This window comes from Octopus sinensis, linkage group LG5 (genome assembly GCF_006345805.1).
Source record: "Octopus sinensis linkage group LG5, ASM634580v1, whole genome shotgun sequence".
NCBI lineage: Eukaryota > Metazoa > Mollusca > Cephalopoda > Octopoda > Octopodidae > Octopus > Octopus sinensis.
This window is the reverse complement of record NC_043001.1, coordinates 39,106,180-39,127,987: the sequence shown is the minus strand read 5'-3', so window position 1 is coordinate 39,127,987 and position 21,808 is coordinate 39,106,180. Positions and strand designations below refer to the sequence as shown.

Here is a 21,808-nt window from a genome sequence, read left to right as displayed (position 1 = left end):
ACCAAAGAAGGCATGACAGAGCTACAGCTCAGTCAAGATCATGCTCATTGTTTTTTCAACATCACCAGTATTGTGCATAAAGAATTCATCCCCCAAGGCCAGACAGTCAATGAAGAATTTTACTGCGATGTTGTGAAGCATCTGAGGGAGGACATTCGGCTAAAGCAACCGGATCTTTTGAGCACACAGAAATGGATTCTTCATGATGACAATGCACCCTATCTGAGTTCCTTGCCAAAAACAACATGGTATCACTCTCACACTTGCCCTATTTGCCAGGTTTAGCATTTACAGACTGCCATCTCTTTGCCAAGGTAAAAATTCAGCTCAAAGGTTGCCGTTTTAACACTGTTGTCAAGATCAAGAGTGAATCACAGAAAGTCCTCAACTCGCTTACAGAAAATGACTTCCAGGCCAAATTCCAATAGTGGCAGGAATGCTGGGATCAGTGTATTGCTGTGCAAGATGACTTTTTCAAAAGAGATGCTGTTAAAACTTAAGTAAACAAGTTATTTTTTTTTATTAAACACTAGCAGTGTAGCCCGGCGTTGCCCGGGATTAATTTAGGATTATTAAGCTAATCAAGTTCTTTATTTCAAACCAAACTAAGTAACATCGATGTCATATTTGAGCGAAATCTGTTGAAATTGGTAAACTTTTGGTTGAAAATGAGTAGCAGATGACTTGATTGGGAAATCCCATAAGGAATCGGTTTATTGATTTGTTTTCAACTCATCGATTTTTTTTCATTTTCGTTTTTGGAGAACTTAGAGCATTCAAAGATCCCATGACTCCTAAGTAATGCTGGCATCAAGTTTGAATAAAATACATCAAATTCGGTAAAAGTTATGGTTGAAAATGGGGTGTAGCCAATTTTATTGGGAAATCCTATAAGGAATCGGTTTATCGATTTCTTTTTTTTTTATCCTGATTAAATGGAAAACCCCATGAGGAATCAGTTAATTGGTTTTTCATCCCAAATAGGACTTAACCGAACACAATATTGTTGATTCAAAAACATAAATATTTATACTTTAAAGTTGGTTTTCACACCCAACTCAGTTCTGCAGAATCGGTGTCGTGATGGGAGCGCATGGATTGATCAGGCTGCACATGCACATGTGATCAGGTTGCACATGCCAGCCCTTTGAAAACACCACCCCCATCATCTAACCCCCTTTGCCCATGGGTTGGGAAGCCTTCCAGCAAGGAAAATAGAATGCCCAAAAGAGCTCCCGCTCCTCTGTGTCAGAAGTGGTTACATTCAGATCACAACTAAGTTTTAAGAATATATATATACACACACACACGATCATACACATATTGCATACATGTGTTTTGTTCGGATACATGTTCGTGTGTGTGTGTTGCCCGTATATCGACAAAATACTTAACAAAAGTTTTAACAAAACCTTACTCATAGCTAGAAGGGGACTTAACTCCTGTTGTAAACAATGATGGATTTCTCCGACTTGAAAATTGCTAAAAGTTTTGGCTGAAAATTCATTTTTACCACTATGCTGGTGCCGCTGGGAGAAATATGTTGATGAAATACAGCTAGGGTCATGATGAATGTCCTCCTAAAATTGGAGCGACATGCATGCTAATTTGAGGACATGCATAAATTACGTCCACACACACACACACAAACACACACACATCATACCTTTTATATATACAGATAACTACTCTGGGAACTTTTTAATACCATTCCCTACCTTTTAATATTCTCATTGTCTTTAAGGTGGTGAACTGGCAGACTCATTAGCACACTGAGCAAGATGTTTCGTGGCATTTTGTCCGGCTTTACATTCTCAGTTCAAATTCCACTGAGGTTGAGACTTTGCCTTTCATCCTTTCCAGGTCAATGAAATAAGTACTAGTTTAGTATGTGATCAACTTATTCCCTCCTCCGAAATTCCTGGCCTTGTACCAAAATTTGAAATCAATATTTTCATTGTCTTCTTCATCATTCTGTCCGCTGTTAATTTTTGCCCAATTAAATATATCAAATAAAATCTTTTAAATTTTAAAACTAAATGTGAATACAAATACAGATTTCACAGAAAATAGAACAAAATGGTTATCATCTGTTTTATTTAAATAAAGTTCAGGAACCGAATATCTCTTCATATTTGAATGTCTGATTTCACATCCTAAAGTAGGTGTGTGCTTCTGATTGACATGTTTCTTTTACATTTCTTTTACATTTCTCCTGATCATATGATATGATTATAATATTTGAGACATTGACAGAAAGTTGATGCCTTAGGCATTATCTATGATACATGGGTGTGATTCCTATTCTCTCTGAAATATTCTCTGTACATATATTCACATTTAATTTTAAATTATGCTTTAAAAGGAATTTTTCAATTAATCCTCGTAATTTTAATTTATTTCAAGTTGTTGTTCTTGCATTAGAAAATTTACTTCTAGGAATAACAAGGTAGCTATTAAATGATTTGTATGTGTTTTATATTTTCATTTCCTTCAGTTTCTCTTGGAATAATTGAGGGTGGCACAAAATTTACCAGGAAGAATCAACCAGTAACTTTTGAATGTCCTGTTGAAAAGCAAAACTTTAAACACTGGCAAATTGATGGAACAGTCATTAACAGAATTTATAATACTTCAAGCATTAAAGCAAATGTGTTTCCTAACAATGTTAGCATCATAAACATCACACTTCTTCAAAATATTGAGCAAGCAATTGTTTGTGAAATCACCACTGATAAGATAAGATTTTATGCAAGACCATTATTCAGTAAGTACAAATATAAATCATTTGTATGTATTTTCCTGTTAATATTAATCTATTATGACCATGAAGAAAGTATATTTCTATAAACACTAACTTTGAGTTTCAGTCAATTCACAAAATGTTGTAACAAACTAATACTGCCAATAATACATTGAAAGAATGTTCATTTTAATACATGATGAAGATGATGATGATTTTTCTTCTCTGTAAGTATTTTATCCTATATATGTTGTTCTATCAGTATTTATGTGTTGAAAAATATATCTTTCTACTTGTACTACAATACATTTCAGTGCCACAAAAACAAACTTGTTTGTTTACATATGACAAAATCTATATTGCATCTAGCGTTTCTGGATGACTTTATAAGTTCTAAATTGCAGAAGAATTTGTCAGTAAACCAGTTTAGCTTAATGGTAAAGCACTTGACTGGAAATCAAAGGGATGTGAGTTCGATTCCCATGGCTGGTTGCTGACAGATTTTTCTGCTCTGTAAGGATTTTATCCTATATATGCTGTTCAGTCAGTATTTACAGGTTGAAAAAAATATATCTTTCTACTTGTACTACAATACATTTCAGCAATTCAAAAACAAACTTGTTTATATATTGCTGCCAATAATATTTTAATGTTTATAATTTTCCTCGTTATATTATTCCAGTGTTATTGAAATAGCAATATTCTGGCTGAGCTGGCAGGATTGTTACTGTGCTGGGAAAAATTCTTAGCAGCATTTCTTTTGATTTTATGTTCTGAGTTCAAATGCTGCTGGAATCAGTTTTGCTTTTAATTCTTTTGGTATCGATAAAATAAGTACCAATTGAACACTAGGGTCGATTTAAGTGACTTTACTCCTTTGAAATTGATGGCCTTGTGCCAAAACTTGAAATCAGTTTTATCGCTGAGATTAAATGTTTGATTTCAGAAGAGTGACCTAGTTGCTAGCAAGTGATTCATAAATTATTCTTGGTTTGATGAAATTAACAAAATTATTAATTATTCTAAAAAGTTGAGAAGTCATCATCATCATCTTCGTATCTTAAAATGAACATTCTTTCAATGCATTAACTTTTTTAGTATGTATACTGGTTGGATTTCTGATTGTCATCAGAAATGTTATTCTTGAATATGCACACACGCACATAGACACAAGTATATATTATCATCATCACCATCATCATTGTCATCGTTTAGCATCAATTTTCCATGTCGGTATGAGTGAGATGGTTTGACTGGAGCTGGCATGGCCATGAGCTGTACCAGGCTGCATTGACTTCTGTAGGTTGATAAGGTTGAGATGTTGGAGATGGTGAGCGGAAAGAGCCCCTCGCAGACAAACATTACGCATCATACTGAACATAGTAACTTCATACCTTTCTAGTCTTTGCATGCCCTCTACATTCAGGGACGATTTCTGACTATCACGTAGCATTCCTGTTTCTGCACAGGCATCACACAACTTTCCTTTCTCTCAGAAAGAGAGACTTTTGGTTGCCACTTGAAGTAAAAGATCTCTGAACTTTCTCCATCTTATTCTAGCAATTTCATTTCCTCCTCCACTGAAAATTAGGTCACCTAGCTAGCAGAAATTGCCTAGTACCTTTAGAGCACCTTTTTGGGCATTTGTGAAAATCCATTTCCTGTATACTTGTAGATTTTATGACTCTTATGCATTTTTCACATACAGACACTACTTTCTCTGTTAACCTCCCTACTGTTCCACTGCACCTGTTGTGCATCCATTACTTGCCCTGAATACACTGAAATGAATTTCTGCCTACACCATTCTTACTTTCTGAGAAAAACCGTTTACCTGAAGTGAGTAGGGTCCTGTTTGTTTTCTTGCTTACTAAGACTTTTGTCTTTGCTAAGTTAACTTCAAGGCTCTTTGATTCCAGGCTTTGCTTCCACACCTGAAACTTTTTTCTAGTTTTGTTACAGATTCTGCTGTGAGAGCAAGGTAATTTACATATAGTAGTTCTCATTGGTTTCCAGGCTTAAACTCCTCTGTTTATGACCTGGAGGACAATTCTGAATAGGAGGTGGCTGAGGACTGAGCCTTGATGTACACCTAACCCTAAAATTTATCTAAATCTATCACTGTTCTCATGACTAACCCTAATATTATTTATAGCAACTCTGTATAATACCTGTACTACTTTTCACAAGCCATCTATCTATCTCTAGCTTCCTGAAAGACCAGCATATTACAGAGCAGGGTGCTCTGTTGAATGCTTTCTCCAGGTCAACTAATGCCAAGTACTACAGCTTATTCTTAGCTTAATATTACCATTGTACTTGCCTGACTTCTTCCCATTACTGTGCCAAACTGCATTTCATCTAGCTTAATTTGTTTCTAATTAATTGGGTTATTATACTCTCCATAACTGTTATCACTTTGTCAAGTAATTCGAGGCCTCTATAATTAATTATGTTAAATGCATTTCATTTACTGTTTTAGTAGCTGATTATGATCCTGGTATACCAGTCATTGGGGATTATACCTTCCTGAATAACCTAATTAACTAAACAGTGTCCAGACTGTATCCTTCTTTATAGATATTTTAAGCATCTTAACAGTGACTCCTGATGAACCAAGGATTTTTCCAGTCTCTATATCTTTAATTACATTATTTATCATACTGCTGTCTATATGAATGGTCGGCCCCTCTGTTGGGTTCACATGATGGGGAGACTCCCATTTTCTATTCATCTGCTACATTTAATAGCCCTTCACAGTAGCTCTTTCACACATTTTTCTTTTCCAAATCACTAAATACTAGCATGCCATTATCTACCTGTACACATTTTATCTCCCACAACATCTCAATTCTCTCTGACACACTCTTTTACTATTTTACTTGTTTCAGTCATTTGACTGCAGCCATGATGGAGCAGTGCCTTTAGTCGAGCAAATCGACCCCAGGACGTATTCTTTGTAAGCCTAGTACTTACTCGGTCTCTTTTGCTGAACTGCAAAGTTACAGGGATGTAAACACGCCACAATTGGTTGTCAAGCGATGTTGGGGGTGGGTGGACAAACACAGACACACAAATATTTACACACACATATGTATATACATATATACGACAGGTTTCTTTTAGTTTCCATCTACCAAATCCACTCACAACACTTTGGTCAGCCTGATGCTAAAGTAGAAGATACTTGCCCAAGGTGCCACACGGTGGCAATAAACCCGGAACCATGTGGTTGGTAAGCAAGCTACTTACCACACAGCCACTCCTACACCTGTGTAGCAATATGCAAAATCTCAAGTCTCTGGTCTTCATACTGTAAGATATTGGCAAACCTCTTCCTGTCTGCTTCTACCTTAGCAAGATAAATCTGGTACCTTGCTTCCCTTTCAGCTACCTAATATGATTCTTTGCTACCATCCCTTTTCCACACTTTCCAAACCCATTTCTTCTCTTTTATAGCCCTGTCGACCTGATTGTTCCACCACCATATCACCTTTGATCTGGCAAAAGCTTTGCTCCAATCACAAATCATCATCATCATCATTTCACATCTGGGTTGGATATTTGACGGGCTGGCTTGGCAGAAGATTGCATCTGGTTTCACTACCTGTTTTGGCAGGGGTTTTATGACTAGATGCCCTTGCTAACACCAACCAACTTATAGAGTGAACTGAATGATTGGAGAAACGAAAGAAAGAGGCACTCAATGCATTTGACTAGGAATACGTATGTTAGTATTTAATAACAGTTTGGTTTGACTCCAAGCAACCTAAAGTTTTGTAGGCTTGTCATATGAACCTAGCTCCTCAGACTTAGGTAATCAAATATATATTTATACAAATATATATAGTTGAAAAATTTCATTATAGGTATAAATATATCAAAAACAAGTATAAACAATGGAGAAAAATGATGTTGAATCAAAATTAGATTTAATACAAAATTGGATTCAATACATATGCACATTTTGAAAGACAAAAATATATGTAAGAAAAAATTATAATCATAGTATTTATAATTAAATTTATGCAGTGTCATTCTTATCAGTGTGAGGAATTTTTGGAACAACATCAAAAAAGTTTAATAAAAGAAAAATTTTTTTAAAAATAAAGTAAAATAAAATAAAATAAGGTACAATGAGAGAGAATACAGATGGGGTAATAGGAAAAAATCGGATATTTACAAACAAGTTGTAAAAGGGAAAAATAATAATAGTAGGAGGGAAGAAAAAGAAAGACATATCAATGTGTATGCAAGTCTATATGTGCAGTAAACTAGAACATACAAATAAAAATCTAATGGATATGTTTAAAGAAATAATAACAGGCTGAGACAAAGTATAATATAAACAAACCCACATGTGTCTAGTAGAATATAACGCAACAGGTTCACTAGCAGAAAAAATCCATAGAGAATTATATGTATACATATTAATAATGGAAAACGAAAATATATGAGGAATGAAGCCAGTATGCTCCGAAGGATGTGTAATGTCAGTGTACATACTCGACAGAGCGTTAGCACCTTGAGAGAAATGTTGTACCTAAGAATCATCAGTTGTGGTGTGCAAGAGAGACGATTGCGCTGGTATGGTCATGTGGCGAGAATGGATGAAGATAGGTGTGTGAGAAAATGCCAATCCCTAGCAGCTGAGGGAACCCGTGGAAGAGGTAGACCCAGGAAAACCTGGGACGAGGTGGTGAAGCACGACCTTCGAACTTTAGGCCTCACTGAGGAAATGACCAGCGACCGAGACATTTGGAAATATTCTGTACGTGAGAAGACCAGGCAGGACAAGTGAGCCCAGCCCACTTATGAATGCCTTTCCTCCCTTGGACACAAAGACCTGTTGAGGCAAGCGAAGTCGATATAGAACCTCATCCGACGACAGACACCCATGCCAACCCCCCCCTGCTTGCGAAGACATGTTGGGGCAAGCGAAATCGAAACCGAATTGAACCAGCCAGGATCCCTGGTCTGGTGGTACGTAAAAAGCACTATCCGACTCGTGGCCGACGCCAGCGCCGCTTCGACTGGCTTCCGTGCCGGTGGCACGTAAAATACTCCAATCCGACCGTACGACAGGCACCCATGCCAACCCCCTTTGCTTGTGAAGACATGTTGGGGCAAGCGAAATCGAAATCGAATTGAACCAACCAGGATCCCTGGTCTGGTGGTACGTAAAAAGCACTATCCGACTCGTGGCCAATGCCAGCACCGCCTCGACTGGCTTCCGTGCCGGTGGCACATAAAATACACCAATCCGACCGTGGCCGTTGCCAGCCTCGCCTGGCACCTGTGCAGGTGGCACGTAAAAAGCACCCACTACACTCATGGAGTGGTTGGCGTTAGGAAGGGCATCCAGCTGTAGAAACATTGCCAGATTAGACTGGAGCCTGGTGCAGCCTTCTGGCTTCCCAGAACCCCGGTCGAACCGTCCAACCCATGCTAGCATGGAGAACGGATGTTAAACGATGATGATGATGATGATGATTACAAGAGGCTTAAACCTGAGAGACAAGACTATGTTTAAAAATGATACAATATTTAAGTAAAATGGTACATACAAGCAGAGAAAAAAACAAAACAAAAAAAACTTAACAAAGAGAAACAATGATCTCAGACAGGACAGGCCAGTGTACTCAGAAGTGTTCTCTTACTCAAAAACTAGCCCGGGTAGGGGAGACAATAAAAAAAGAATAAGCACAAATACAAATATATGAAGGAGAAAATTATTGATTTACAAATTATAGAAAAACGTATACACTTATCACAAGGATATACAGTCATACATAGATACACACATACACACACATACAAGGGTGCATGTGTAAGGGAAGATACAAATAAAATAATAAAGGAGTACATATTCACATAAGACGTATATATCATCATCATCATCATCATCATCATCATTTAGCATTCGCTTTCCATGCTAGCATGGGTTGGAGAGTTCAACTGGGGTCTGGGAAGCCAGAAGGCTGCACCAGGCCCAGTCTGATCTGGCAATGTTTCTACGGTTGGATGCCCTTCCTAACGCCAACCACTCCGTGAGTGTAGTGGGTGCTTTTTACGTGCCACCAGCACAGGTGCCAGGTGGAGCTGGCAAATGGCCACAGTCGGATGGTGCTTTTTACGTGCCACCGGCACAGGGGCCAGGGAAGAAATTGGCAATGGCCACGATCCAATGGTGCTTTTTACGTGCCACCAGCACAGGGGCCAGGCCAGGCTGGCAACGGCCACAATCAGATGGTGCTTTTTATGTGCCACCGGCACAGAGACCCGCCGGGGAAGTACTGGCAACGGCCACATTTGGATTGTTCGCTTACGTGCCCCTGGCACTGGTATCATAGCTACAATTTCCATTGATGTTGATCGATTTCGATTTTGATTCTGATTTCCACTTGCCTCAACAGGTCTTCACAAATAGAGTTTTGTGTCCCAAGAAGGAAAGGTATGCATAAGTGGACTGGCTACATCCCAGATAGAGGCCATGGGTTATGGTCTCGCTTGTCCTGCCAGGTCTTCTCATGCACAGCATACTTCCATAGGTCTCGGTCTCTAGTCACTTCGTCGGTGAAACATAAAGTTTGGTGGTCGTGCTTCACTACCTCGTCCCAGGTTTTCCTGGGTCTACCTCTTCCACAGGTTCCCTCAACCGCTAGGATGTGGCACATTTTCACACAACTATCTTCAGCCATTCTCGTCACATAACCATACCAGCGCATACGTCTCTCTTGCAAACCACAGCTGATGCTTCTTAGGTCCAACTTTTCTCTCAAGGTACTTACACTCTGTCGAGTATGAACACTGACATTACACATCCATCGGAGCATACTGGCTTCATTTCTTGCGAGCTTACACATATCCTCAGCAGTCACAGCCCATGTTTCACTACCATGTAGCATGGCTGTTCGTACACATGCATCGTATAGTCTGCCTTTTACTCTGAGCGAGAAGCCCTTTGTCACCAGCAGGGGTAAGAGCTCTCTGAACTTTGCCCAGGCTATTCTTACTCTAACAGTTACACTTTCAGCACACCCACCCCCGCTACTGACTTGGTCACCTAGGTAACGGAAGCTATCAACTATTTCTAGTTTTTCTCCCTGGAATGTGGTGGAAGTTGGTCTCTGCACATTTTCAGTGTTTTTGCTCTTGAGCATCTGCCACATACAAAAACTATCTTCCTAGTTAGCCTTCCTTTGACATTGCTGCACCTCTTATGTGTCCATAGCTTATACTTGGTGCATCTTATAGAGTTTCTACCTACGCCTTTTCTACAGATCGAGCAGGGCCATCTGCCTGAAGGCGTTTGTGATTTGTCTACTTTCCTACTTATTAGGACTTCGGTTTAGCTAGGTTGACTCTAAGGCCCTTTGATTCTAATCCTTGCTTCCACACCTGAAACTTCTCCAGTTCTGATAGTGACTCAGCAATTAGAACAAGGTCATCAGCATAGAGGAGCTCCCAGGGGCATCCTGTCTTGAATTCCTCCATTATTGCCTGGAGGACTATAATAAATAGGAGGGGGCTGAGGACTGAACCTTTGTGGACCCCAACCTCTACCCAGAATTCTTCACTGTACTCGTTGCCAACCCTCACCTTACTAGTAGCATCCCTGTACATGGCTCGCACAGCTCTCACTAACAATTCATCTATCCCTAGTTTCCTCATTGACCACCAGATAAGTGATGGGAGGACCCTATCGAAGGCTTTCTCCATGTCAACAAAAGCCAGGTACAGGGGCTTGTCTTTGGCTAGGTATTTCTCCTGCAGCTGTCTTACCAGGAATATAGCATCAGTAGTACTTTTCCCTAGCACAAACCCAAACTGCACCTCATCTAAACTAACTCTCTCTCTAATTAGTTGGGCTATGACTCTCTCCGTAACCTTCATTACCTGATCCAATAGCTTGATACCCCTGTTGTTATTTGTATATAGGGCGTCATCTTTAACTTTTTAGCAGTTGACTATTATGCTGCTACACCAGTCATTGGGTATGACTCCTTCGTGTATCACCTGGCTAACTATATGGGTTACTGGGCTATAGCCGACACTGCCAGATATTTTGAGCATCTCTGCATTAAATTATGATGGGTCTGGGGCTTTCCCTCTCTTCATGCTTCTAATTGCCTTAACTACCAAGGAACTGTCAACTCGGATAGCTTGCCCCTCTGTTGGGTCGACATTCGGCAGACTCTCTTTATCCCATTCATTTTCTTTATTCAGCAACCTTTCATAGTGGCGTCTCCAAACCTCTCTCTTTGCATCCTCATTTAGCGCAAGTGAACCATCATCCATGCGAACACATTTCTGTCCTACCACATCACGATTTTCTCTCACATTCTGTCTTGCAACACGAAATACCTCAAGTCTTTCTTCCTCATGGTGCAGAACATTGTTAAATTTTTTCTTATCTGCTTCCCCTCTGGCTAAATACACCTGCCTTCTAGCTTCCCTTCTGGCAGTCTGATACACTTCCCTGCTACCACCGTTCTTCCAGTCCTTCCAAGCCTGTTTCTTTTGTCTAATAGCCCTGTCAACTATATTTTCCACCAACACGTTATTTTGGGTCTTGAGAGGACTTTGCACCAACCACAGATTTGGTCAGTGGCTCTCAGCAGGTTGTCCCTTAGAGACCTCCAGTTGTCTTCTGCCCCATGTGAAGCTATATCCCCTTCTATTTCGTCAAAGGCTTCAAGTAATATGTCTCTAAATCTCTGTCCATTTGTTGGATTTTTAAGCTTCCAGATCCTTCTTCTCCATGTTGGTCATCTTGTGGTCGTCCTCTTAGTCTTGATCCTAAAGTCACTAACTACCAGTCTATGTTGTGGGGTACATTCTTCGCCTGGGAAATTTATATATATATATAAAAACAATTGCAGTGTGGAAGGTGTTTATAAACACAAAGTTTTGTCAGTGAACAGGTTGCAGTCTCAAAGCGACGAAATATTTTGACAAATTAAATTTAAATGTTGAAGTGAATCTAACGGTTTTTGTGTGTTTCTTAAATGGTTTATAAACACCTTCCACACTGCAATTGTTTTCATTCCATCACATGAACTCAGATCAAGTCACTCACTATGCAAGTATATCACCGTAATATATATATATATATAAATTAGAGAAAAGCCACTATTATGTAATTCAAACAATGATAGACGTAAATCATACCATATAGAAAAACTAAAATATATGATAAAACATTTACCAAGAACACAATAAAGTACATAATAATAAATAAACAAACAGTATATAAATAGTAAATAGACTACATATATTTGTGGCCATATCTTCAATTTAAATTACAATTAAATTTAAATTTAATCGAAGCATTAAGTGTGGTTGCTTTGTGAAATAGTTTGTAACGTAAAATATTATAGTATAGGTAAGGAAATGTTTTAATTTCTTTTGTACTATTGAATTGAATAATAATAATAATAAGTACTTTCGTTATTCCCTTAATATTCGAAATATTAGATCTGGACATATAAACACTAAGTTATATGTTTTAATTTAAAATTTTTTAGTTCAAAAAATATCTTTGAAAAAATAAGTATACATTTTATTTAAGAAATAATGGTGAAATTCATATGATTATTGATTAAAAAAATATGTATTTCTAATTTTATTTATTTAATTATAATTTAAAATACTTTCATTTATTTAATTATTCTTATTATAATAATTATTATATGAGAACTAAAATCTAAAAGTATTATTCGTGGTTGTTTTGTGAAATAGTTTGTAATGTAAAATATTACAGTATAGGTAGTGAAAAGTTTTTTCTTTTTTTCTTTATATACTATTGAATTTAATAATAATAATAAGTACTTTGTTTATTCTATCAATGAGCGAAATATTACTTCTAGACATAAATTAATTTAATAAGTTTAAATTATTTGTGAGTATATTTTTGAAATATATACAAAATACTATTGCAGGGTTGTGTCTGCAGCATTGTTGATATAAGATATATTATAAGTGTACACATGTTTGTGTAGGGTTTAGTACATAGTTAGAATCATATCAAATTAGATGTTTATTTAATTAGTAAATAAATATATAATTTAATTAATTAATGAATATAGATTAAATTATAGTAATTTAGCTTAAATTAAGTATATGATGTATTTCAAGTATTTTTATTTTAATTAATTGGACTCATATATTTTTCCAGTAAAGATATAAAAAACTTGAAAGAAGATGTTAGCTGATAATTAAGGGGTCACCCACTAGCAGACCATTGATAATGAAAAGGGGAAGTCTTATCATGTAGTACTATAGTTGAATACTATAAAACAATGTTGCTATATTGTATACAGATAAAGTTATTCAAAAGATTATTAAGAATAATATTGTAACAAAAGATAGAAATTTATGAATACTTTTGAGTATATATCAAACTTTTACCACAATAGAGGGAGGAAAAGAAATTATATTAGAAATAGTTTAATATTTATACATATTGCATACTTAATATAGATATCTCCCCTATGTACATCATGTTCATGTCTTTACAAGCACCTTCTATGCATCTTCTGCTGTAAACTACATTTCGAGGTCTACAGTTAATGCCAGGGTTTGAAAAGTCAGGAAACTCCGTCAGATCACAACTATGTAGGATGTACCCTTTGAGAATACCATATGCACCAATGATAACTGCATGGTAAGTAGGATTAACCCTGGCATTAACTGTAGACCTTGAAATGTAGTTTACAACATAAGATGCGCAGAAGGTGCTTGTAAAGACATGAACATGATGTACATAGGGGAGACATCTAGGAGCATTGCGGAACAACTAAATGAACATCTGAGACAATATGATGACAAAAAACAGTCCTCCATACTCTACCAACATGCCAAAGACCACCACGGAGGCAACTTGGGTCAACTTGACATCCACATCTTATCCAAGCACCCAAAAGACCCAACACTCAAACAAATATGGGAGTACATCCTTATAAAGGAAACCTCCCCAATACTAAATAGGAAATATACATAGTAGATATCATACCTCCATACCACAGTTTACACAGAAGATAATCAAACATATTGGGAATGACTAATTTAACATGATTTGGTTCAGAAGGAATAGAATGTTACAAGTGGTTAGGTTTTGCTTTATATTTTTTTCAATGAGGTGAGTTTCCTTATTTAAAAATGTTAGAAATGGTTAAGTTTTGGCTTATATTTTCAATGAAGAAGGTATCCTTATTTAATCTAACTTGTGTTGGAGTTCCAATGGTACATTGATAGAATGGAAAGATTATAAATTGTGGTAGTAGTTGCTTTGCACATTACTCAATATGTTCACTAAAGGGTATCATTCTGTATTCTGGGAATGCAATCTGCTGTCAATGCAGAGTGCATCTGCATCTGAGTGATAATCCCGTGGACCCTATGTAGTTTTGGTGGCAGCCCAAGAATCTTATGGCATAAATCAGGTTTTCTGAAGCACAAGTAAAATTAGATTTGATTTTGAATTTTTGTCCCTCCTTGAAGAGGAATTCTGATCCTTTTAGAAGGTTTGGGGCATGTTGTGCAATTTGGTCTACCACATTTCTTCACTTTTGCATCCGTTATTTTAGAAAATAATTTTGCCTTTGTGAGGATCTTTTTTAGTGATTTCAGTTGTTTGTAGCTTTTAATGATTTTATGTATATGTAAAATTTTCTTTAATTTGGGGTCCTTATGTAGCGTTGGTAAATTTTGGGTGATGATGGTGAAGGCTTCTTTGTTTCTGGGGTTGTATGTGGAAATGTACGGCAGTATTTTCGGTGAAGGTGTGTTGCTGTGTTGAACTTTTCTTAACGTTTCTATGTCGATTTGTGTTGCACGTCTGATTCCATCCTCTATGAGTTGAACTGGGTAGTGTCTGTCAATTAGGGTGTTTTTGAGTTCTTGCCATTTAAAGTTTCTGGTATTTTGTTCTGACACTATTGTGCATATCCTTCTTGCAAGGTTGAATGGGATGTTTGTTTTGGTGTGTCTTGGGTGGCATGAATCAAAAAGTAGATATTGTCTGGCGTCTGTGGTTTTGTAAAATATGTCCATTTCTGTTTTTAGGTTTATTTTTTTAATTAGTATATCTAAGAATGGAAGCTCCTTTTGGTTGTACTCCATTGTGAACTGTATGTTTGGGTTGACGCCGTTCAATAGGCTTTTGAATTTTAGGAGTTTTTCTTTGTTTTCATTCTATATTATGAAACAGTCATCTAGGAAACTTTTCCAATTTTCTTTTATGTATTGGGAAAAGGGGTTTCCAAAGGTAGATAAAGATTCTTGGCATATTATTACCTCCAGGTAGCCCATTGTTAGGTTCGCAATGACTGGTGCTGCCCTAGTACCCATAACAATTCTGAATTTTTAATGGTAAAATGCATTGTCAATCATGACGTGGTTATTTTGTAGGATGAATTCAATCGATTTAGTTATGAATTCTTTACTGATCCTTTTTGGTATTTCTTCCGGAAATTGATCGAGCCAGAACTGAATTGCCTCTAGGCCATAATTATGAGGTATACTGGTATATAAATTAACTATATCAAATGAAACCATGATTGTTTCTTCCTTGACTTTTTTTGGAAGGTGATTTTAACATATCCAAGTCACCTCTGGTATGGCTATTGATGTGTTTAAGGAGGATGACTATAAATAGATTTAGTCTGAGTGATTCACAGGCTGGGCCAGCTACAATTGGTTGTAGTTTTATGTCCCCTGGGTTTGGTACATGTATGTACGTCTTTGGTGATTTTTTAATGGTTTCATTTAGAAATTTGAAAAGAAAATATGAAACCGGTTATTTCTCCAAAAATTATATTACTATACTCTTTTACTCTTTTACTTGTTTCAGTCATTTGACTGTGGCTATGCTGGAGCACCACCTTTAATCGAGCAAATCGACCCCGGGACTTATTCTTTTGTAAGCCCAGTACTTATTCTATCGGTCTCTTTTGCCAAACCGCTAAGTAACGGGGACATAAACACACCAGCATCGGTTGTCAAGCAATGCTAGGGGTACAAACACAGACAAACAAACACACACACGCATATATATATATATACATATATACGACGGGCTTCTTTCAGTTCCCGTCTACCAAATCCACTCACAAGGCTTTGGTCGGCCCGAGGCTATAGTAGAAGACACTTGCCCAGGGTGCCACGCAGTGGGACTGAACCCGGAACCATGTGGTTGGTAAACAAGCTACTTACCACACAGCCACTCCTGCGCCTATACGCAAAGTTTTATAACATTTTTCTAACATAATGATTTTAATATATTCTTTAACCATATTACACAAGCCTTCTGTAGTTTTTTCCTCTTTTTTGTCTTTTATACATCCAACCATGTGCTTTCACATACCATCTCTCTCACCTATATATAATACATGTGAGACTGGTTTATTCAGTTAGAAAACAAAAACCTAATGATGATGTAATTAGCAACTAGCACATTTTGTTTCTTAATTTCTGTTTGTTTTAATATTTAAATTCTTTATTTGACTGTTATTTTCAGCCACAACTTAATTATTTTTGTTTATGAAATTCTCTGTACGTACTTTTTCTTTCTCAGCAATCAAAACAAATCAAAGCAAATTGATGACTTCGTGCTGTAGCCATTTTTCTTCCTATGTGATTTAAAGCATTTTTTGATATGTGGCATTTCAAAATTAAAAATGAGTTCCAAACATGCTATTCAAGTTCGCTGAAACTTATCTCCTGCCACTCAAAACAACAACTCAAATGAGATAAAGAGTACATGCATCACAACAACAACAGCAAGTGTATATTTGTGTGTGTGTGTGTGTGTGAGTGTAGACTTACAATATATCCTATTGTTAAGAAAATTTTACACAATCATTCAATAAAACTAAAATGGATAAAGAGTACACACTTTATCTGCCTAAACAGTGCAAAGAGACCTGCTTCATAGTCAAGTCCCTGACGCCCCACTTTATTGAGACCACCATTGTTACGGGGAACGGGAGTGGAGAAATGTTTTCATTTCAAGGATGCACCTTTATCCCACGAGGTCAGACATACCGTTTAACATCTGCAGATTGCTATGTTCATCAACAAATCCCAAGGCTGAACACTATCAGTGGCGGTCATACATTTAGGAGAGCCATGCTTTTCACATGGGCAACTTTATGTGGCAGAACACGCAATGTCGTCTATAGCGACGGAGAAAGGACAAGAAGTCATCACGATTTGTGGCCCGTTTGTGTTGGACACTTTGGTATTGGCAACATGAACGACAGTGGTAGAGACTACTTGAATTTTGCACATACCATAACCTGTGCATCACCAACACATTCTTTGCCAACAAGACATCCCACAAGGCATCTTGGAGACATCCAAGATTTCACCACTGGCATCAGTTGGATCTCATCATAACATGAAGATCCTTTCTAAATTCTGTTCAACTGACCCGTAGTTACCACAGCGCAGATTGTGACACAAATCATTCACTAATAAAAAGCAGGGTGAGGATTCTGCCTAAAAATGTCCATCACTCCAAGAAAATGGGACGACCATGCATTAAAACTGCCAGAACCTCAGACCCTACACTGTGAAAATGTTTTGCTGTTTCTATCAAGGTTGCCCTCAGTAGCTACCCAACTTCCTATGCTGAAAGTAGGTGGAATTATATCAGGGAAGCTTTGTATACCACATCAATAGATACTTTCAGCATGCGAGAAAGGCAAAACTCAGATTGGTTCAGATGGAACCAGTTATCGAAGCAAAGTGCACAGCTCTGATGCAATACAAGAGTGATTCTTCTACAAAGACACTCAAAGAACACAGAAAGGCAAGAAATAAAACCCAACTGACTGCCAGATGCTGTGCAAATAGGTATTGGCAAGAAATGTGTCAGAGTATCCAGTCAGCTGCTGACAGTAGTGACACCCGTGGGATGTATGCTGGTCAGAAGAAGGCCCTTGGTCCATTTGCAACCAAGTCAGACCCTCTGAAATCAACTACTGGAGATCTCATCAAGGACCAAAGCAAGAAAATGGATAGATGGGTGGAGTACTACCAGGATCTCTACTCACGGGAGACCAGAGTAGCTGAGGCTGCAATCGAGGGTGTCAAGATTCTGCCAGTCATGTGTGAACTTGACAGTCTGTCATCTATTGCAGAGCTCACCAAGGCTATTGACTCCCTAGCCAGTAACAAGGCTCTGGGAAAAGATGGCATCCACTCATAGATAGTCAAAGCTGGCAAAAACACCGTCCTGCTTCGGCACCTTCATGAGCTTCTGTGTCAGTGCTGGGAAGAGGGTACAGTCACTCAGGATATGCGGGATGGATGCTAACATCATTATGCTTTACAAAAACAAAGGTGACCGTGGTGATTGTAACAATTACTGTGGAATATCTCTTCTAAGCACTGTTGGAAAGACCTTTGCTCACGTTATCCTGTTCAGGCTACAACTGCTTACTTCTCAAATTTATCCAGAATCACAGTGTGGTTTTAGAAGAAGCAGATCAACTATTGACATTATATTCTCCATACGCCAACTTCAGGAGAAGTCCAGACAGCAGAAAATGCCATTATATATGGCCTTTATTGATCTGACAAAGGCCTTTGGCTTGGTTAGTAGAAAAGGCCTCTTCATCATGCTCCAAAAAGTTGGATGTCCACTAAAGCTGCTGAAGATCATCAAATCTTTCCATGATGATATGCAAGGCACCATACAGCAGAATGTTTCAACATCAGTCACCTTCCAAATAAAAAACGGGATAAAGCAAGGTTGTGTCCTTGCTTCTACATTATTTGGCATCTTCTTCTCGCTGCTGCTGTCACATGCCTTTGAGACATCAGATGATGGAGTGTTTCTGCACAGTAGAAGTGATGAGAAACCGTTCAATCTCTCGCGTCTGCATGCCAAGACCAAAATCAGAAGTGTCCTGATCAAGGCGATGCTATTTGCTGCTGCTGCTGCTCTGGTATCACACACAGAAGAAGCCTTGCAAAGGCTCATCAACTGTTTTGAAGAAGCATGTAGTGACTTGGGATTAGTTATCAGCCTCAAGAAGACCAACATCATGGGTCAGGCTACATCGGACATCCCAAACATACATATTGGAGACCACAGACTACAGGAGGTGGAGAAGTTTGCCTATCTTGACTCTACCATCACCTACAACCTATCCCTTGATGCCGAGCTCAATATACGCATTGGCAAGGCAGCTGCTTGATGGCCCAACTCTCCAAACGGGCATGGGACAACAATAAGCTGACCAAGACCACAAAAATAAAGATTTACCAGGCATGTGTACTTAGCATTCTACTGTATAGAAGTGAGACTTTGACGCCATACACACACCAAGAGCGTTGCCTAAATATCTTCCACCTGCGCTGCCTCCGGAAAATCCTTGGCATCAAATGGCAGAATCATATCCCCAACAAAGATGTCCTCAAGCAAGCAGGAATACCAAGCATGTTTACACTCCTCACATAAAGACGCACGAGATGGCTTGGACATGTTAGCCATATGGAAGATGGCAGAATCCCCAAGGACATACTCTGCAGAGAGCTTGCTAAGTGCACTAGGTCTGTGGGAAGACCGTTTTTATGATACAAGGATGTTTGCAAAAGGGACATGAAGGCCTGCGACATCAATATTAGCAACTGGGAAGCAGTTGCCAGCAACTGTGGAGATTTGTGGCGTACCGTAAAAGAGGGAACACAAAGGAGTGACAGAGGGAGAGAGGAGAAATGGAAAGACAAGAAAAGACGTCAACAAGAAACTATGACATTACAACCAGCCAGGCAAAGTCTTCGCTACATTTGCGGCACCTGCCAGAGGGAGTGTTTGTCCAGGATAGGACTACACAGCCACAGCAGGAGATGTATTAAGACATGAAATGTAAAAGCTGGACTAGATTATTTTATGCGCAACTCCATTGTCTCCCAAGACAAAAAGCATGCCAACAACAATATATATATATTTATATATACACTTCAAGATATATATATATGTATTGTGCCATACATATATATAAATAGATAGATAGATAGATAGATAGATAGATATTTATGTATATATAATATATAAAATTCAATACATATATATATTTGTATATATATACATGTATATATATACTTCATATATATATATATATGTGGATTACTGCTCACAGCTATGGTCACTCACCAGTGTGAAATTAACAGCAGACCTTGAAGCAATCCAGAGAAGATTCACAAAGAAGTTCATCTCTTTGCAACAGCTCAGCTACTGGGAAAGGTTGAAACAGCTAAGACTCTACACTCTGGAGAGAAGATGGGAGAGGTATGCAGTAATATATATCTGGAAGATCCTGGAAGGAATTGTGCCAAATTTTGGCACTGAAAGCTAAACCAATGCCAGAACGGGACGACACTGCATAGCGCCAAAGATCCCAGCAATGCCATCACACTTCAGGACCAGTTACTGCAACAGCCTGGGTTTCAAGGGCCCACAGCTTTTTAATATTCTCCTAAAGAGTCTGAGGAACTTGCACAAAGTAGATGTAGGGGTTTTTAAATCAAAACAGGACCTCTTCCTAGCGAGAGTCCCAGATGAACCTACCTTACGGCAAGAGGTGCAAATGAGGGTAGCTATATCAAACTCCATTCTTCACCAAGTGCCACATATTAGAGGAGGTTCTTAGTAATAACAGTGTAGCAAAACAGTGGTGCATTAGCATGGCCGCAGCTCTGAGCTGAAACTAAAGAGAAAAAAATATATATATACATATATATATGTGTATATATATATGTATATATAATCTTAAATAAACTTAGATATGTTTCGACCAAAGATTGGTCCAGGCCATGTCTAACTTAATAGCACCACCTGATAGGATTATTCAAATCCTGTTTAAGTCAAGTTTTGTTTATGGTCCATTCAAGTAGTGAGTTTTTGTTGGGTGAGTTGTATCCAATTATGGATGGCTTATCTGGTATTCTTTGAAGAAATCTATCCAGACTCCGTTTAAAGTTGATGGGATCCATTTCCTCTTTGATCTCTTTTGGGACAATGTAAAATAGGGCAGGGCCTGTTGAGGAAAAGAAATTATGTTGCAGTGTACATGTATGCTGTGATCTTGAATTGGGCAGGGGACGTATAGCCCATGGTCCCAGTCTTGGATGAACCTTGAATCTAATGTTCAGGTCGTTTGGGCAAAGTTGGCGGTATATTCTCCACATCATACAAATGATGTACCGCTCACGGTGACGCTGGCGAGAGTAGAGTTTCAAGGCTTTAAGGCGATCCCAATAATCGAGAGCAGCCATGCCTTCAATACGTTTAGTGAGTGCCCTCTGGGGTGATTCAATCCTCAAGATGTTTTGTCTTGTATGGGGAGACCACAGTGGGCAGCAGTATTCGAGGTGTGGCCGTACAAAGGAGGAGAAAAGTGGTATGATGATACCTTGTTCTCTGGACCGGAAAGTTCTTAAGATCCAGGAACTCATCCTACGAGCTATATCGACCTTCATGTTGATGTGTGCACTCCAACTGAGAACGTCATCAACAATTACACCCAGGTCTCTGATATTGTTAGAGGCTGTGAGTGGTTCCCTTGAAGGAAGAGAGTATGGCTGTTTTAGTGAGGAATTTCTTCCAAAATGCATCAGCTCAAATTTTCCCTCATTCAGTTGCATTTTGTTTCTGTCTGCCCATTGACTCACAGCATATAGATCAGACTGGAGTTGAGTTCGGTCTGCTTCTTCATTGACGATTTGCTGGAACTTAGTGTCATCAGCAAATATTTTCACTTTGCAGTAATGTATATATACACACACACATATATATGTGTGTATATATACATACATACATATATATATATATATGTATATCTATCTATCCATATATATATATACACACAACTATATATATATATATATATATATATAAAGGTAAAGACCCCCTTCGGTCATAAATGACCATGGGATTGCACCTAGAAAGTTACCCTCCTAGACACAAGTCCGGGCACGGTTGTTTATGGAAGACCAGCAGTCGCCCATGCATACCAGCCTCCCCTCTCCACGCCACCAGTGTTATCCAAG

At 38.3% G+C, this 21,808-nt stretch overlaps 1 protein-coding gene across 1 annotated transcript in view; it reads left to right on the top strand.

The window, feature by feature from the left end:
* The window catches only part of LOC115212114, a 556,559-nt gene that overhangs the window by 41,942 nt on the left and 492,809 nt on the right, over nucleotides 1–21,808 (top strand). The window contains exon 3 of the mRNA XM_029780954.2: nucleotides 2,498–2,767. Coding sequence (XP_029636814.1) covers nucleotides 2,498–2,767 — 270 coding nt within the window. The remainder of the gene's footprint in view (nucleotides 1–2,497; nucleotides 2,768–21,808) is intronic.